This window comes from Colletotrichum fructicola, assembly GCF_000319635.2.
Source record: "Colletotrichum fructicola Nara gc5 chromosome Unknown KSG_Nara_v1_contig10, whole genome shotgun sequence".
NCBI classification, from domain to species: Eukaryota; Fungi; Ascomycota; class Sordariomycetes; order Glomerellales; family Glomerellaceae; genus Colletotrichum; species Colletotrichum fructicola.
In genome coordinates, this window is record NW_027094060.1 from 2902207 (window position 1) to 2920277 (window position 18071).

General features: G+C 54.4%; 5 protein-coding genes across 5 annotated transcripts; 1 reads left to right on the forward strand and 4 right to left on the reverse strand.

The window, feature by feature from the left end:
• Positions 1 to 391: 391 nt before the first annotated feature.
• On the reverse strand, positions 392 to 2088 carry mfs1-3 (MFS siderochrome iron transporter 1; the record flags this gene model as incomplete). The annotated part of the gene is made up of 2 exons (XM_032026432.1): positions 392 to 1756; positions 1810 to 2088. 2 exons carry the CDS (start codon positions 2086 to 2088, stop codon positions 392 to 394), a joined length of 1644 nt encoding a protein of 547 aa, XP_031877143.1.
• An 827-nt stretch (positions 2089 to 2915) lies between these two features.
• CGGC5_v016334 (uncharacterized protein) lies at positions 2916 to 4645 on the reverse strand (the record flags this gene model as incomplete). The annotated part of the gene is made up of 2 exons (XM_032026433.1): positions 2916 to 4445; positions 4502 to 4645. 2 exons carry the CDS (start codon positions 4643 to 4645, stop codon positions 2916 to 2918), a joined length of 1674 nt encoding a protein of 557 aa, XP_031877144.1.
• Positions 4646 to 7998: 3353 nt separating this feature from the next.
• Positions 7999 to 9603, reverse strand: CGGC5_v016335 (uncharacterized protein; the record flags this gene model as incomplete). The annotated part of the gene is made up of 6 exons (XM_066153505.1): positions 7999 to 8029; positions 8081 to 8100; positions 8183 to 8332; positions 8385 to 9198; positions 9251 to 9421; positions 9476 to 9603. 6 exons carry the CDS (start codon positions 9601 to 9603, stop codon positions 7999 to 8001), a joined length of 1314 nt encoding a protein of 437 aa, XP_066007116.1.
• A 622-nt stretch (positions 9604 to 10225) lies between these two features.
• Positions 10226 to 11921, reverse strand: phacB-2 (3-hydroxyphenylacetate 6-hydroxylase; the record flags this gene model as incomplete). Its single annotated transcript, XM_032026435.1, has 3 exons — positions 10226 to 10545; positions 10603 to 11479; positions 11553 to 11921. 3 exons carry the CDS (start codon positions 11919 to 11921, stop codon positions 10226 to 10228), a joined length of 1566 nt encoding a protein of 521 aa, XP_031877126.1.
• A 1160-nt stretch (positions 11922 to 13081) lies between these two features.
• CGGC5_v016337 (uncharacterized protein) lies at positions 13082 to 18006 on the forward strand (the record flags this gene model as incomplete). The annotated part of the gene is made up of 1 exon (XM_066153506.1): positions 13082 to 14257. One exon carries the CDS (start codon positions 13082 to 13084, stop codon positions 14255 to 14257), a length of 1176 nt encoding a protein of 391 aa, XP_066007115.1.
• Positions 18007 to 18071: the final 65 nt, after the last annotated feature.

Below are 18071 nucleotides of genomic sequence, written 5' to 3' on the forward strand. Positions count from 1 at the left end.
AATACCGCGCTGTTTTCGTAGAGGGCTAACTTCAGTGTTCTTTTCGGATTTTAATGCTTTTGTCATCTGTTGTCTTGATGATGAAGAGAATGGGGGGTTTGGATAATTGTAGTAAGTTCAGTTGAAGTGTATGCTTCAGTCATTGATTTGGAGTTCTGGCTATCTGTTCTGGGCAAGCTGCTTTACAGTTCTCGGATCTTTCTCGCTTTGGCGCATAGTAGTATCATTCGAGTGTGTTTTATTTCAGGGCAAAAAGCGGCCGTAGTTGATAATGCGAATGAACAGTCGGGTTACCGATAAAAGTCTTTTGCAAAGAACACTGTGAAAGTAAGAACAAGGACTCCCTGTGATAGGTTTTCCTGAGTTTGCTATGTATATCAACCCGTCGCCATCATGCAGCCGCCCTTCCTCGAGTCTCATAGGGCAACAGTAGAAACACAAACCCAGCCACAACGAACAACGCCGCAGAAATCCACACCGGTAAATCAGTATCGATCCCGACATAGGCTGCGATAATGGGCGCCATAAGCCCACTCATGCGGTTGAACAAGGCTACCAGGCCATTTGCCGAGCCTCGAACTGGCGCCGGGAAGAGCTCGGGGGTGTACGAGTACAGCAACCCATACACTAGGTTCTGGAAGAATGCGATGGCGCAGGTGAACCCCGTGACGCCGGCTGGTGTTGTCGCTCTGGTGAAGAGAAACAAGAAGACGCCAGTTCCAACGCAGGCAAAGGTACCTGTGCCTTTTCGGCCGATGCGCTTCATGTCGACGGTAAACCCACCGAGGATAGACGCTGGAATTCCACAGACTGCCTGGATAGCATAGTTTCGGTAAGTCGTTGAAAGCGACGAGTCTCCCTGGCTCGCGCCCTTATTCTCTAGGAATATCGGAATGAAGGAGTTATACAGCGGAAAGGCCATCCCGATCGAGCACCAGAGAAAAAGCACGAGCGTCATCGAGAGCGCAAACCGTGGGGTAGAGAATAGCGTGAGGATCTTCTCGGGTTTGAAGTTCTCGAGCTGCCGGCGCATAACATTGCGAGTTTCCAACCGCGGCAAACTTGCCGCGGTCGCGTCATGAGTGACGCCCAACTCGGCATCGACAGCTTCGAAGTGCTCGAGGGTAAGCCAAGTCGAGCCGCCGTTCCTCGCGGCAATCTTTTGGACAACCTCGACGGCCTCCCGATCCAACCCCCTTCCGAGAAGGTACTTGGGCGTCTCGTAAACTCTGAAAAGCAGTCGGAGCAGGAACATGATGAGGGTCAGACCGCCAAAGGCCCAGTATGTGTATCGCCATCCGAGGTTATCCTCGTACCGACACTCCCCTGCCGGCAGACCAGAAGGACAGGAGAAGTTGGCGATGAGAGGCCAGGCAATCAGGGCCGCAATAGCCTGACCAAAAGACCAGAACGCCGACTGCATGGTCAAGAGGTACTGGTGTGTAGCGGGGATGAACTCGAGGAAGATGGCGCTGTCGACAGGCTGGTTACCGCCGGTGCCCAAGCCAATGAATGCGCAGAAAGTGGCGATTGCGACAAAATTCGGCGCCCCTGCGCCAACTAGACCTGAGACAGCAGGGATGAGGAGGGTCACGTTGAAGGCGAGCTTGCGTCCGATGTAGTCCGCCGTCATGGGCCAGGCTGTCGAGCCGATGACCAGGCCGACGTACTTGGCCACTGTGAGAAAGGCGATCCGTTTGACGGCGAACTCGTTGCGGACCGGGGCGCTGATGATTGTGATGGCTTGCATCCAGAACTACGATAATCATCTAAGCAAAGCTTTAAGAATATTAGTGAAAAGGTCCTTACGTTGTCGACGAACCAGCCGAAGCCCGTCATGGCGAACACCTTCCACTGAAACGGACCCATGCCGATGTCTATGAGGGCTTGATTCATGATGGAGACTTTCTTTTCGTATACATAGTCGGATCCGACGTGGATGGCACGGGTGTCGATTGCATGGTGTAGCTGGCTGGCTCCGTGCTCAACGTCGCGACCTTTCGTTTGTGGTGAGTCGGAAACGGAGACGTCGAGGTTGTTGCTGGATGACGGATTGCGTCTTCCCACATCCGAGCTCGAATGGCCCATCTTCTTCTCTCCAACGTGGAATGTGTTGGAAAATCGATAGATCCAGCGGTGTAAGCCAGGAAAAGGGAAGAGAAGTAGGAAAGCTGGTCGGGATTGAGATCCATTTTTGAAGAGGCTTCTCGCTCACCGCGGGATGTGAGCTTCTTTAATCAAGTTAGCGCATAAGCTGCAAAAGGCTTTGTGAGTCTCTGGACGATGAGAGCCATCTTTATCAATCGGATGAGCTCCCGACATGAAAGCTCCAGCATCGAAGCACCAACCATCAGGCCATGTCTCTGTTATCTCAACAGCTTTCAGCGACCGGCAGTCTTGGTAGCGTCTACGTCCAGCGGACGGCGGCTGCATGGCGTTGTGATACCCTTGTCTTTCTGCACCACAAGCCGTTGTTGGAGGAAAGATTGACGTTGGATTGGGCAAACAACGCCAACCCCGCACACATCTTCTGCAGTTTGCCTGCGGCTCAGGACGATGGGAGGATGTTGGACATGGGGGCCTCGCTTACGCTAGCTTCGTGAAAGCAAAGAGTTGACTTGGCTCTGGTGGTGAAGGCTTAGAACAGTACTCGTCCGGGGCTGAGACTTACGATTCCATTGTAGAGGCTTCGTAGACATAAGAATATTGCAACTTGGAGGCGGCCTGCGCCAGCATTTAAGCGCTACATTTTCCAGGCATTTGTAACGTTAGAAAGACATGTTGACTGGTGTATCGGAAAGCATTGAAGTTCAAAGACGTAATCAAATTATTCATTACAGGTCATTGGGACTATTTACACAGAATATAAGTCGCTAGGATCCTATTGTCCTCCACTCTTCTTCAAGCGCTATCATTTAAGGAGCAGGAGTGGCAGCGGGCAAGCAAGCACAGGCGCTGCTAGCCTGAGCGACCTTGTCCTCCTTGGCACAGTTCTTCACCGCGTGCTCAGGCAGAACGCTGACGTCCTTGACCGGAGCGCTCAGGAAGTACTTGCAGAACTCCTGGGACTCCTGCAGACGGCCGGGGACGGACTCGGCGCGGAACGATCGCAGGCAGTTGTCGGCGTTGCATACGGGAGCCTTGGGGCAGTCCTTGCCGGTCAACTTGACGACGAAGGCGCCGCGCTCGATGGTGTTGATGAAGATGTAGCCAGAGGGGAAGTACGCGTACGAGGACCAGGTGCCAACGAAGCCGACGTAGCCGCCGCCCTCCATGTCGTCGTCCTCGGGATAGATATCGAACCAGGCAGCCTCGCAGACGCCAGCACCGGTGGGGTCGGAGGAGATGGAGCTCGCGTCGAGAACGCGCAAGCCGGCGCCGTAGTGAGACTGGTAGATGTAGTTATCGATAACGTACTGATTGTGGTCGATGGCCTTGGTGGGGGACTTGAAGAATCCGGTCTGCTTAGGCGCGGTCAGGTCGCGGATGTCCCAGAAGAAGCTGACCGGGTAGCCGTCGCCGCCGGGCCCGTTGCCGCGGACCTCGTCGAGCTCGTCGTCGAGAACGAGGAACTCTTGGTTGTTCACGTCGAGGACCCAGCCTTGGTGGGTGTAGGACGCGCCCTCGTACGAGATGCGGGAGATGATGTTGGTGACGTTGGCCTTGTCCGTGACGTCGTAGATGGTGAGGGTGTCCTCGTTGTAGCCGTAGCAAATGTCACGGCCCTCGAAGCGCTTGTCGGGGCCACGGTATACGAGGCACTGGGCGTCGTGGACGTAGCCGTCACCGCTGGCGCAGCCCAGGGAGATGGGGTCGGCGGGGTTGGTGAGGTCAAAGAAGTTGAGACCGGAGGCGCAGATGGTGTCGTTGCGGGGTTGGGCGCCGACGGCAACACCGTAGCTGAGCTCCTCGTTGACCACAACGTTGTGGGCGCGGCCCAGCGGCAGCAGGGCGTTGAAGTGACTGGTCAGGTCGGCCTTGGCGTCGAAAGTGACGGGGCTGGCTGGGTCAATGTCCAGGAGCTTCTTCATGTCGAAGATCTGGATGCCGTGGCCGACGGCCTCGGAGCCGATGACCATGTAGTGCTTGTAGGAGCGGATCTCGCGCCACTCGGAGGGTACCGAGTACTGCGGGAGTCGACCCAAGTAGATGAGCTTGCCGTCGGAGTTGATCTCCGCGAAGGCGGTGCCCTGGTACTGACCGATGGCCACGAATTCGCGGCCGTCATCGGAGGTCCAACCCCATGATGAGGAACCCTCACCAAGCTCGTCACCGAGGGCGGCGTGGCTCAGGAAGGAGTGGAGGTCGGCGTTGTGGCAACGGAAGGTGTTGTTGCGGTCACCGGCGATGGCCTCGGCCCATCCGTTGACGCAAGGAGCGTAGCCAAGCTCGGGGTACTGCTCACTGGCGTAGGCACCGGCCTCTCTCTGGCGAGCGAACTCGGCCTGTCAAAGATGTCATTATGATTCATATTGATGATTAATTGTTCAGGGCTTGTTACCTTCTTGCTGGCGATGATCTGCTCGTGAATGACGCCAGAGTCGTAGAGCTCAGCAGCGAGATCCGCGTTGGGCTCAATTTCCTTGCCCACCGCCGAAGCAGCGAGGACGGCGAGGGAGCCGAGGTAAGAGGAAGCGCGAACCATTTTGCCTGACGTTCAATTCAAACAAAGATTGACAATCTTGTTGGTTTTGATGAGCAGATGGGCCTGGGCCTGGTAATTGAAGTAAGTGAGGGGAGGTGGTGGTACCTTGGGGGTTGAGTCTGTAGAATGGAGATTTCATTGAACTTATACTCTCACATACTAGAGCTTTCGCATCGCAGGCCGAGCCGCCGAAGCTCCAACAGCTCCCAGAGCTCTGGGCAGTCACTGCTTCCTGTCAATGGATTCTGACATGCAGAACCCATGCCGGAATGCCTGCTAGCCATATGATCCATCGATCTGGGCATTTTTCGGCGCTGCGGGCAGCCAGACGGTCTCCTCGTGGGTTGCGACTCAGGGAAGCTCGGATGTGACCAAGACATGGCAGGCAGGCCGCATCAACGACAGCTGGAGCGCAACAATGTAGCATCGGGGCGTGAGCGATAAATTTGCAAGCAATTCCGGCCGTTGGGGCGCTCGATTGTAGCTCCCAGCGAACGGTTCTTGGAGTCTCTTGGCGGGGGCTCGAAAGGGAAGGTCCCGGGATCAAGTGCTCCTTGGCGGACAGCGGTCCGGGGAAAGCTTTCGTGGCCACGGCGTAAGAACAGCGGGGCGAGGGATCCACTTCCCCGGGGACACTAGATGGCCTCCTTTTGCCGTCCTCTGTTCCCTTCCCAAAGTTCCATCATCAAGCGCTACTGTTGTATGGTAGCAGTCAACTTTTGCAGGCGTCAGCCGCCCGAACATTCGCCCGGGCCAGGCATCTTTGCAGCGTCTTCGCCGGAGTTAATTCTCATTTCATGGTGTTTGTCTGACGGAAGATCTTCTGGATCGACGCGACGCTCTTGGTGCTTAGGTTGTCTGCGTTAGCATCATGTCGTGTTCGGGCCCAAGGCTGCAGACAGGTCTTGTACCGGCCGTGGTGTTGGTAAAAACGCGCTTGAGGCCACGGATCCGTACCATCCCACGGTGGTCACCAGTTGATGATCCAAGAATCACCCATCAGAGACGTGACAGGCCTTCTTGAAGCCTTGTCGATGTCCTGGAGCGCGTAAAACAGCATAACGTATCCATCAATTCAGCCAAAATTCCGTTGTGCCGAAGGAAACATCGAAGAGGGGACCGATGCGGCTCGCCGATGCTCGGGTCATCACCGCCAAGCAACTGTGCCTGGACCAAGCATTTGATGATAAGCATGTCGATTGGCTGATTGGCGTTGTGTGTGTTGATAGGCAGCTGCCAAGCAAACGGCTTGCCTGCTTTTCTTGACTCTGTAGAAGACGCGTCCAACGAGCAGACAGACGTCTACATTCTAAGAGCCGCGCGTGTTGATTGATCTAGAAGATGTTAGCTTCTTGTGACCCCGCTCCTGGATACGATGTAAATACCCGAACATCATGATGTGAGACACTCATCTCCCACCAACAAGATTGATTCAATTGTCCGACACTTGATACCATGGGAAACAAAAGGCCTCCCGCACGCCGTGTGGTCAAAAATAAGCGACTCCGTCCGAAGTCTATCTCAAAGTTTAAAGAGTTTATTTCCTGTGACTGCCCGCTGTGCATGCGACCGAGACAGGGGAACGCGGTAATTGCCCACTGGAAAGGCTCGGCTTTTACTCCATAGCGACCTGAAGTATCGCCCCTATCAGCATGTTTTCAGGTATGCACGTTATTCGTAATGAGTTATCCGCACCGCCTATCTCCCCCGCTTCAGCACCCAAGACTCCCCTATTCCTGATGAGGCAGGAGACCAGAACCACCGCCTTGGGCCAATATCTCCAGCTAAAGTTCCATGTTCAACTCTTCCGTCATCGACTTGTCGGCCACTATCTTCGTATTGAAGTGGAATACCTGCAGGCCAAGACCTTTGCACAGCCGCTTTGTTGACCAGTGTGGTAATGTGCCCCATCCGGGTTCCTACAACCGGGCTTGACCATAGTGCATCGGCCTGTCTCTCATGGATGATGCCGCAACCAACCCCAAAGAAATCATGTCTGGTCGTGTATTCGTCTTCGTCTTGACACAATAAGGCTTTGAGCTGTTGTCCATCTTGTTTGGTGACGTTCCAGGACGTTTCTCTCATGACACTACAGGCGTAAAAGCTGTCCTCAACGCAGCGCATCCGCGTGTTGAGGCTGTCCTGGCATGAGATGCAGGTTCTGGCCAAGGCAGCCTTAACCAGGCTGGGAGGACTCCCTTGAGCAGCATCAGAGCTCACCCATTGACCAAAGACGTCTGCACTGCGACCCTGTTCCTGCCTTTTCGGATCACCCCATCTTCCAAGAACCCTGGGCGTACGACGCCGCTTCCGTCTATCCGATGCATCCATGTTCGTCCCATGGTCGAGCTTCCTCCGCTTGTGCCCCCCATTCTGTTCTAGTTCAACGACATGCAAAACTCTTTCGGGTCAAATCAGCCCCCAAAAGTGTCTGGATATCTCTTCCTCGCCTAGTATCGGCATCTGCTGCTCGTTGCTGCCCAGGTAATCTTGCATCCCACCGTTCCATGAATCTTCCGTCTGCCCAAATGCATCAAAGAGGAACATCAAGTCATTACCGAGTGAAAAGGCATCAGGAGCCGCCGTTCCAAAATCCGTCGGCCCAACGCCCTGGCCAGACGATATGCCTCCCAGCCCTGGAGGTATAGTATCTGCAGACACTACTTGATGGCTGCTACTCGTCCCGAAAGAACGGCTGGATGAATCCAAGAACTGTCGACTTAACTCCTCTCTCCTCCCGTTGTTGTCATCTCCCCTCAACCCGATCCGTTGAGCGAGGGGTAAAAGCCCGCGGATGCTCTTCCACAGCCTCCTGCTGGCGGTTCCTTGGCGAGAAAAGCCTTTCACTAATTCAGCAGCAGAGAGAAAGCTCTCTCTGCACGGCTCGGCAAATATCCGAGAGCCATGACATACTGCCAGAAACAGAACCGCAACTGCGCTAAGGAGGAAATAGTTGAATGCGCTCTGCTGACGCATGTATATATCGCTCGTCTCGCTCAGGTGGACTAGGACGGATATACTGTCGATGGCAATGTCAACCACAAGACGAGCCTTTTGCGGATCGGCTTCGATGCTGGCGGAGCTTATCACGTGGTGCCGGTGTATCAATGTGCGAATATGGTTACCTCGCAGGTATAGCAGAGCCTGTAGTCGTCGCAAGGCTCGAGGTGGCTGTGTACCTGCCGTACCCCGGTGTAGGGGATGACGGAGTTGCAGGTCATCGGGTATTGAGTTTGACCAGTTCTGGGCAGTGAAGTCAAGGAACGCGACAGTATCCTTTGGGATGATTTGAGATGGTGCGCTGAAGGGCGGTAAAGCGTCCCAGGCTTTCGAGCATAGTCTGCCATAACCGATCAGGCATCGAAGGTAAGGGAACTCGTCAGGCTAAGGTATGTTAGCAACTTGATTAACCATGGTCGAATGTGTCCGACTTACTGGCTCAGGCAAGTCCGGATCTATGTCTCGATCGATGAGAGCAAAAGACAGACTCGTCCCGAAACTCCACCGACGATCCAGCACATAAACGCACCAAAATACCCGCACTGCCAATCCCCGTTCGCGCTCGTCTGGAAAGTTCTCGACGAGACTTAGATTCTGATGCAGGCCCATTTCCAGTGCCGCTCGAGCCGCGATACCAATGTTCCTCCACGCAAGGAGCTCTTCGTCAGAGAAGAAGTAGTAAATGCTCTGTTCTCATAGTCAGTTTCCAGATATGGTAAGCCCAGAGCTGCAGACTTACAATCATGGTCATGATCTGGATAACCTTCAGATCAGCCTGGGCGTCGATCGATAGCTGATATATGAGATGTTTCAGTGGCTCTACGAGCTTATTGCTGGCGTGGTTCTTGCCGTGGGCTTCGACGACAATGCTCGTGGCGATGGCGACTTTCGCTAAAATGACATCTTTGATATCCACAGCCGGCGATCCAGCTGTTGCTGGGCGATCTGGGGAGTCTTCGACGACAATGCTCGTGGCGATGGCGACTTTCGCTAAAATGACATCTTTGATATCCACAGCCGGCGATCCAGCTGTTGCTGGGCGATCTGGGGAGTCTTCGACGAAAGACCTAATATCCGCAGCCTTTGAAACTAGCTCTCCGGTATCGAGAAAAGGGTACACCGTCTCTACCTCTTCCTGGAAAACCTCTAATAATCTCACGACCTCATCCAGAGGCATGGTAAGAAGCACATCTGTCCCAGGAACTGAAAGTGCTGGCTCGGACTGTTCAGGCGTCGGATAGCGGGTGGGTGCCAGCGACTCGCATACACCGGATGGGAGCGGGGTCTGCGCCGAAATACCCATTCTCGTGAGTGATGTCTCGGCGACTTTCAAGCTAAAGGCGGATCTCGTGGGGCCGACGAATTGCGGCTGTTTCGGCTCTTGTACTTGCGGCGATGAAGTGTCATGTATCGACATGTGGCGTTGCGAGCTAGGGGAGTTGGAGGATGTTTGGCGGGATTTGTCTGAGGCCAGTCTGCCTACGGTGTTGGCTAGACTAGCCACCTGCTCTCTCAGCATGGATATCTCATCCATGATGACATCATTCGGTAAGCTGGCAAATACGTCAGAATAGCCCTGTGGTTGACAGCATTTCAGATTCTCACCTGCTTCTTGCAGACCTCCGAGAAGCCCGAGGCCTTTCTCGCGGGGCAATACTGCCATCCTGAGAGGGAGCCGCCCCGAAGACGCACTGCACGCCGCTGGTCATGCATCTTCGGCATTCCTCCTCGTTTTCTTCTCTCACGCACTTGAGCTTTCGCTTCTTACATTCGGAACTAAACCAGGTTATGAGTTGGATCTTAGCAGGGTACAAGAAAAGAGTAACATACCAAGCGGCTGCCGCATACTTGGCGCGCTTTGATCTTGGCGGGTTGGATCCTGGCGGCGGTGATCTCCTCCGCACAGAGGAAGTGGCTTCTGGCGATTGCGCATCCGAGTCGTCGTTGTCAGGAGCCATGGCTAATTGGGTCATAAGTCGTGAAAAGACATGAAGTCTGGACTCGCTGGCTGAAGTGAGGACAGCTGAGCTAAGGCTACTTAGAGTTCGCAGGAACGAGCGGACGCAGAACCTGGGGAAGAGTGGGGGTTTTGTATCAACTGAAAGCCGGTTCAAGGTCCGGGAGCCGGCACATTCCCCGCAGGCGTCCCCGCCCCCTCATGACGGGGGTCACGGTGGGTATTGCGATGGGGGCACGACAGCGCAGCCATTACCAATCCTGATTTCTACTTGCAACAAGAGATTACCTGTCAGAGATACCGGATTAATGGCAAATTCAACGAAACTTCCAACGACGGCTATCGTGGGATCACATCATCTAGAATGCCACTACAAGAGGCCCAAATCGGCTCGGGTATTTCTCGGTGTTCATCTCGGCGAGTTCTTGGCTTCTTGATTTTGTCAGTCACTTATTCTTTCGTCTTTGCATCTATTTTAAACAGTTATCGAATTCTACTGAACGCATTTGCTTTCACGTTTTCAAGTCTACGGACTCGTCTCGTCCGACCACACATGTCGCTAATCTAACTGCTAGACATAGACTCCCCTTCAATATCTCTTTCTCCAAATTGGTTCTCAAGTCCTACGCCTTTTCCGATTGCCTCAAAGCCTCGCTCAAAGTCTCAAGATCTCTAGGAATGAAACGTGCTTTGTACGGCCGCGGCATGGCCACCAAACTCGTGGGGTCCGCATTTCCGGAAATGGGGTGATGGTCAACATCGTCGTACTTTTCAATCTTGAAGCTGTTGAGCAGTCTCATGTAGACAAGATACAACTCCCTGTTAGCCAGAAGCGAGCCGGCGCACATTCGGTAGCCAACACCATAGGTGAAAAGAGGCGCATCGGGCTGCTCCAGCCACCTCTCGGGGCGGAAGACTTCAGGATCAGTCCACACTTCGGAGTCTGTCAAACATCAGTGTCTAATTCGGGTCTCTTCTTAGATGGGAAGACGAAACCTACCCATGTTGCACGCCCAGGCGTTGAGGAAGATGACCGATCCCTTGGGAATGAGCACCTCGCCGTAAGGCACATCGCGGACCGAGGCCCTGGGAAGAGCCAGGCGAAGAACAGTGTAATATCTCAGAGACTCGCGGACCAACGCCACGATGTAGCGGCACTGCTGGTCATCCTCAGAGTCGCACATGGGCTGCTTCTCGCTGTAGAACTCGCGAATAGCTGCGACGGCCTTCTCCTGGATATCAGGTCTCTGAGACAGCATTGCCACGAACCAGGCAACTTGAGTCGTGACGGTGTCGAGTCCGCCAGAGAGCATCGTGAGACTGATGGAGGTCAGCTCCGCGTTGTTGAGCTTCGCATCCTGGTCCATGATGACGTTGGCTTGGATGCAGGGCTTGTGCGTTCCGTTAGCCATGCGCTCGTCGAGGCCCTTGTTCAGGTTGGTCAAATAGACGTCGCGTCTGCTCCGCATCTCTCGCGCCTTGGCTGAGTGCATGTTGATCGGGTTGAGACGGAGAAGGGGGATGTAATCTTGAAGGTTGCCGGTGGTGGAGCGGAAGCGACTGATTTCCTCCTCGACGTGGGTGATCTCCTTAAAGAGACCGTCCTTCTGACTGCTCATGCGCACGCCCCAGTTGAGGGTTAGAGCAAGCGAGAGAGACAGGCGCTGAATCATCGGCATGGGGTCGACGGGTGCTTGACCGGCCTTTCCGTATTCATACAGCTCCTTGATGAAGTCTTTGGTTTCGACATCGAGGTGGGGGACATAGGTGGCGACGGAGGGACGGTTCAAAGCGGACGCTGCACCTTTGCGACGGCGCTTGAGAGAGTCGCTGTAGGGAGATGTTCCAATGGTGGTTCCGGCGGTATCTGAGAGAACCTATTCACTGATGTTAGTCAAGCCACTCACATCAGGAACACTTAAGGATTTGGAGCAAGGAGGGTGTACTAACCTTGTGGAAAGTATAGAATTCCGGACGAGAGCTGAGAGCCTGAGCGTTCTGTCCGAACAAGGCCCTCGCAGCGGAAGCAGAGTTGACAACGACGACGGGAACATTGCCAAGTTGAATCTGGTATACTGATCCAAACTTCTTCGCCCATCTGCGGTATTGCTCTGCTGCGTTGACTCGAATATCCCACAAGTTGCCGATCAGGGGTAGGCCTCGGGGTCCGTCCAATTTGGCGATACGCGCTTGAGAGCGGATGAACTCATTTGCAATGACGTAGATGAGGGGTATCAAAAGGATGCCCGTAATGGTTGACTGCAGCGCGTGGTCAAAGACCCGCTGCTGGAAAGCTTGAATGGCGTTGGAGATGGCCATGGCTGTGGAATTGGCACTTGTAGTCGCAGTCTTTGTCAAGCTGAAGACACTCCGGTATCCAATTGCGATTCATGGGAAGATGATTACTACTGAGACGTGATATCTATACCGGTCTGATCTTGCCGCCCCTACCCGGGCCTCAGCTCCGTCAAAGCACCAAGAGCAATGCCGTGCGGGTCCCGTCGGTACTGTTAGTTACCGCCGGCGTCAGCCAAACGCGTTCCTCTCGGAACTGACTGGCTGCTGAGCGGCTGCTGGGATCGCTCAGTCCCCCGCATCTGCAACCCCAGGTTTTCCCCTGTGGGGGCGGGTAGCGACATGAACCCCGCACGGAACGTCGGGATGGCCGGCGGCTGCTGCAGGGTCTCTTCCGAGCGGAACCATAGGGTTTCCGAGGACGACTGGGCAGTGCCAGCAATGAAGCCTGCCTCATTGATAGGTGTCACTTGCTTCCCCGCCGGATATTTTGTCTCAAATAGGTCTAGACTTATCTTTGAAGTCCGATAAGCAAGTGGCATGGGATGGATCCATGTCTGGTCTGTGCTATCTCGAACTCGGTCTTCCACAGGCATAATTCGAATTACCAATGTGACATGTCGTGGAGAAGGCCAAGCATTGTGAACTTGGTCTCATCTGAGGATCTGGGCATTGTTTGTATCTGCGTTTTGTAGAGTGGTTTCACTACTACAGACATATCACTCCTCTCATAGGGTCTCAAGGATAGTTAGATAGTTGCACCGATAACATGACTCTTTTGCGTGTGTTATTACCGTTGATCACGTCCAGTCCGGTTTCATTCTAAACCCAAGCCACTGAGCTGCCGCCACTGTCCTTATCTCGGAACCCGGAAATCACACACACACAGGCCACGTCCTGCCTCGTTGTCACGGGCTAGAGCCCGGATTGATATCTCCGGCTTTGCCGGAGCAGTCTCCGAGATCCGGCTCCGTTGGACCCACTATTCTGCCGGGGTACACCGCCTAACCCGGTCTGCTTCACCGCTGTTAGGCGCCTATCCCTGTAAAGTCTCTTCTTCCTTCTTCAGCTTAGAATAGTCAATCGACGGCACCTCTACGTTGAACAAGCCTAGGGGCCAGCCCCTTACATATTCTAAGCTCAACAACAGAAGACGCTACGCGAAACCTCACGAGAGCGACACGATGGATTCGCCAGAGGGTAGCGCAAACGACGCGATGAACGCCGAGATTGACCGCCGGATCAACGAAGCGGTTAACGCAAGCATACGTCCTCTTCAGGACCAAATGGCCCAGCAGACGGCCCAGATGACGCAGCTCTTGACAGCTCTGAATGGGCTTATGTCACCGGATAGAGCAACCCCTACGCCGCTTACGAGTAGCGTACCGACCCCGTCCACAGCCGATACGACTATACAGGCTCCGAGTGACGATACAGTAATGGTAGCCGAAGGGCGGAGAAAGCCCCTACCGAATCCCCCGAAGTTCACGGGAAGGCGCAAAGACTACCCAGCGTGGTCTCAGCAAATGCGCGATAAGACAACCCTAGATGCAGGACTTATGGGGGGTAACGCCGAGGTTTGGTACTATATCAACTCACGACTCGACGTTGACCCTCAGCAAGTTGTTGCTACTTTCTACGCCGCCGGAGGCCCCGGGGGCGAGCGAGACCCCTCTGAGTTCATGAGGTACTTGGACCGTACGTACAAAGACCCAAGTGCTGCCTCCCGCGCAGCTGCTACGCTGCGAACGATCCGTCAGCGGGACGACCAATCCCTCGCCTCCTTTCTTCCCCGATACGAGAGAGTATTGTCAGAAGCTGGGGGGGCTAGTTGGGCAGACCAGGCGAAGATAACCCTCCTCGAGGGAGCACTTAGTACGCGGCTCCAACGAGCCCTCGTTACTGTCGACCTTCCGGTCGATAACTACCATGGATGGCTCATGCGGGTACAAGACGTAGCCGCAAGGCTGGAGAGGCTTCCAGCTACAACGCGCAGAAGCAGCTCGTACTACCCTAGAGCCCCCGAAGCAAGCAGGCACCACGACAACGATGGTGATGTGGTGATGACCGGCGTAAGCCGCGCGAGGAACAAGAAGGGAGCTCCGGAACCGCAGCGCCGCAGACGCTACTCCTCCTCGTCTGAGTCCGAGGGTAGTGAACAACCGCAGAAGGATAGTCGGCGTTGCTATAACTGTAACAACATCGGCCATATCGCTACACGGTGCACTAAGCCAAAGCGTCCAGGGCCAAAGAAGATCAAGAAGGTCAAGAAAGCCAAGAAGTCAGAAGAGAGCAGCAACGATAGTGCCACAGAGGAGCTGGGAAGCTCTGAGGCTGAAGAGAGCTCGGGAAAAGAGTAACTCCACCGCAAAGTCGGGCGTTGGAGGCCAAACTTAGTGATATCACAAAATGGAAGCAGTTTAAGCATCGCATGAGCAGCAAGTCAGCAGTGATCACTACCCGCATACATAAGGGCACTCAAGCAGACGCCCTAATGGACACGGGTTGCGACTTATACGCCCTTGTCGACCATGACCTGGCCCGCAAGCTTCGCCTGCCAGTAGTGGACCGCTCCGAGCGGGTACTAGGCAGCTTCAGCGACGCTACAGGCGCTACAAAAGCAACAGGTGTGGTTGTCTTTAACCTCGAGCTGTGCGGTTATGATGAGAAGATCTTCGCGTATACCGTACGTGGCCTTGGCGACGACCTGTTCCTAGGGAAGCCCTGGATGGAGAGGAACCGCATCCTGTATGATGCTGCCGCGCAACGGATACAACATAGGAGGGGCGGCGTAGACCTACGTCTGAAAGGCGAGGAGGAGCCAGAACGAGTACACCAGATCAGGGTTGCCCGCCTCCTCCCAGGAGCCCCTTTTGCAACGCTCTATAAGAGGGCGCGACAACGTACCAAACGAACAGCAGGATACGAAGTCCGAGCCATCAGCCTAGCAGATATACAGAAGGCTCTTACGAAGAAGACTGAGAAGGCAGACCTAAAGACCCTCCTCCCACCAGCTATACTAGCGGAGTTTCAAGAGCTGTTCCAACCTGATGAAGCTGCTAACCTTCCTCCGCATCGTCCTGGGGTCGACCACAAGATCCCCATCAAACAGGAGAGCGACGGCAATGAGGCTGTACTACCATGGGGCCCGCTCTACAGCATGTCACGGGAAGAACTCCTCGTTCTCCGTAAGACCTTACGAGACCTACTAGATAAGGGATTCATCCGCGCCAGCAGCTCAGAAGCATCAGCCCCAGTACTATTCGTGCGTAAACCAGGTGGAGGGATTCGGTTTTGCGTCGACTACCGCGCCCTTAACGAACTCACTAAGCGCGATCGATACCCCCTCCCCTTGATCCGGGAAACACTACGCACTGTTAGCGCTGCTAAGTGGTTCACTAAGCTAGACGTAGTAGCAGCGTTCCACAAGATCAGGATCGCTAAGGGAGAGGAGTATAAGACAGCCTTCCGGACGAGGTATGGGCTATTTGAATGGCTAGTTGTCCCCTTTGGGCTCACAGGGGCCCCCGCCACGTTCCAACGATATATCAACAGTGTACTCCGAGAGTACTTAGACGACTTTGCAACAGCATATATGGATGACGTCCTGATCTACTCAAACGGCTCACGACAAGACCACGAAGCAAAGGTTAAGCTAGTACTGCACAAGCTTGCTGCGGCAGGGCTACGTTTAGACCCTCACAAGTGCGCGTTCTCTGTGAAGACAGTTAAGTACCTAGGGTTTATCATTACAGCTGGAGTTGGTATCTCTTGCGACCCTGAGAAACTGAAGGCGATTAAGGGATGGGCAGCTCCAAAGACAGTTAAAGGAGTCCGAAGCTTCCTTGGATTTGCAAACTACTACCGGATCTTCATCCCAGCATACTCAGAGATTGCTGGACCCCTGATAGCTCTTACAAAGAAGGGTGTCCCCTTCTGCTGGGGTAAGGAACAAGAAGCAGCATTCCAGGAGCTCAAGAGGATCTTCGCAGCTAAGCCCGTCCTGCACCAATTGGACCCTGAGCGGACAACCTATGTTGAAGCTGATTGCTCCGGCTTTGCCCTTGGAGGAGTGCTCTCACAGGAAGACGAGCATGGTAGACGTCACGCAGTAGCGTACCATTCGCAGCGGTTAAACAGCGCGCAGTTTAACTACCCAATTCACGACAAAGAGATGCTGGCTATCATAAGCTGCCTGCAAGCATGGAGAGCGGAGCTACAGAGCGTCAACAAGTTCAAGGTCCTATCTGACCATAAGAACCTTAAGTACTTCATGACAAAGCAGAAGCTTACAGAACGACAAAGCCGATGGGCAGAGGAGCTATCACAGTACAACTTCGAGATTCAGTACCGCCCGGGAAGCGAAGCAGTAGTGCCAGACGCACTCTCTAGACGCGAACAAGACGTACCCACGTCTCTAGAGGACGAGCGCGAACAAGGCCGGATTCTCCAGCTTCTTCCTGAAGTAGCCCTTCCCTCAGCACGTGTACAACGCATAGAGGCAGCACCAGCGATGCTTGTATTCACTGATGATAAAGAACTACAGCAACTCTGGGATCAGACTCAAGGACAAGATGAAGTCTACCAGCAGATCTATACTGCAGTGAAACAGCGAGAAAGAAGTTTCCCTCCTAGTCTCAAGCTGAAAGTCCAGATCGCTGAGTGTGAGATCGATAACGGTAACCGACTACTCTTTAGAGACCGGATCTGGGTACCAGGTAGCGAAGACCTAGATAGCGAGGCGAACACGCTGCGTACTCGTATCGTCCAAAGTATCCACGACTCAGCGCTTAGCGGACACCCAGGAAGAGATAACACCCTAGCGCTGGTTAGTAGACGCTTCTACTGGCCTGGCCAGTCACAGTTAGTACGACGCTTCTGCCGCAACTGCGATGGCTGCGGGCGTAGCCACATCTGGAGAGAGCGTCGAAAAGGACTTCTGAAACCTCTGCCAATACCACAGCGTATACGAAGCGACCTCGCTATGGACTTCATTACCGACCTTCCCCTTACGGACAAGGGCGAGAGATTCCTTTGGGTCATTATCGATCGGCTAGGCAAGGGTGTAACTCTTGAAGCTATAGAGAGTATGGAAGCCGAGGCGTGCGCAGAACGATTCCTTAGCTGCCATTTCCGCTTCCACGGTATCCCTGCGTCTATTGTGAGCGATAGAGGTAGCAACTGGACGAGCCGGTTCTGGCGTCAGTTCTGTAAGCTGTTAGGAATAGAACAGCGGCTCAGTACTGCCTACCACCCACAGACTGATGGAGGCCCGGAGAGGATGAACCAAGAGATCCAGGCCTACTTGCGCAACTACGTTACCTACTCGCAGAAGGACTGGGCAAATAACCTCCCAGCAGCTCAACTAGCGCTCTGCAGCCGCGATAACAGCGCTATTGGTATGAGCAGCTTCTTCTTAGAACACGGATACCACCCAGAGCCCATCCGGGTTCAAGAGGCAGACCCACAAGACCGTGAGGGCCCTCGCGAGGACGTAGCACGTAAGCTAGTAACGAGACTTCAGGACGTGATGGATATGGCCCAATCAACCCTCGCATCAACGCAGCAACGCTATGAGGAACTGGCCAACGTGAAGCGCCAGCCTACAGAAAGACTGGAAGTGGGCGACAAAGTCTGGCTTCACATGGGGCATTACAGATCCCCCAGGCCTTGCAAGAAACTGGATTGGCTACACCATAAGTACACAGTCACAAAGGTTATCTCACCATACGTAGTAGAGCTCGATGTACCAACAGCTATATACCCACGCTTCCACGTGGATAGCCTGAAGCGCGCAGGCAACGACCCCTTACCTGGTCAAACGCTGGACGACGAGCAGCCGCCACCGATTATAGATGACGAAGGCGAGGAAACCTGGAATGTGGAGAGCATCGACGCGGCTACTTGGAAGCGTCGAGGGCGCGGGCGGCGCCGCGAGGTTCTGGTTAAGTGGGAAGGGTATGCAGAGAGGACATGGGAGCCTGTTGAGACGCTCCAGGGGACAGAAGCAATGGAGGCTTACGAACGCCGTTATGGCTCCGCGATGGAGCATGATGGAGACCCAGCCTTAGCGCCGCGGGCGCGCCGCCGGAGGGGAGCGGGGGGGTGATGTCACGGGCTAGAGCCCGGATTGATATCTCCGGCTTTGCCGGAGCAGTCTCCGAGATCCGGCTC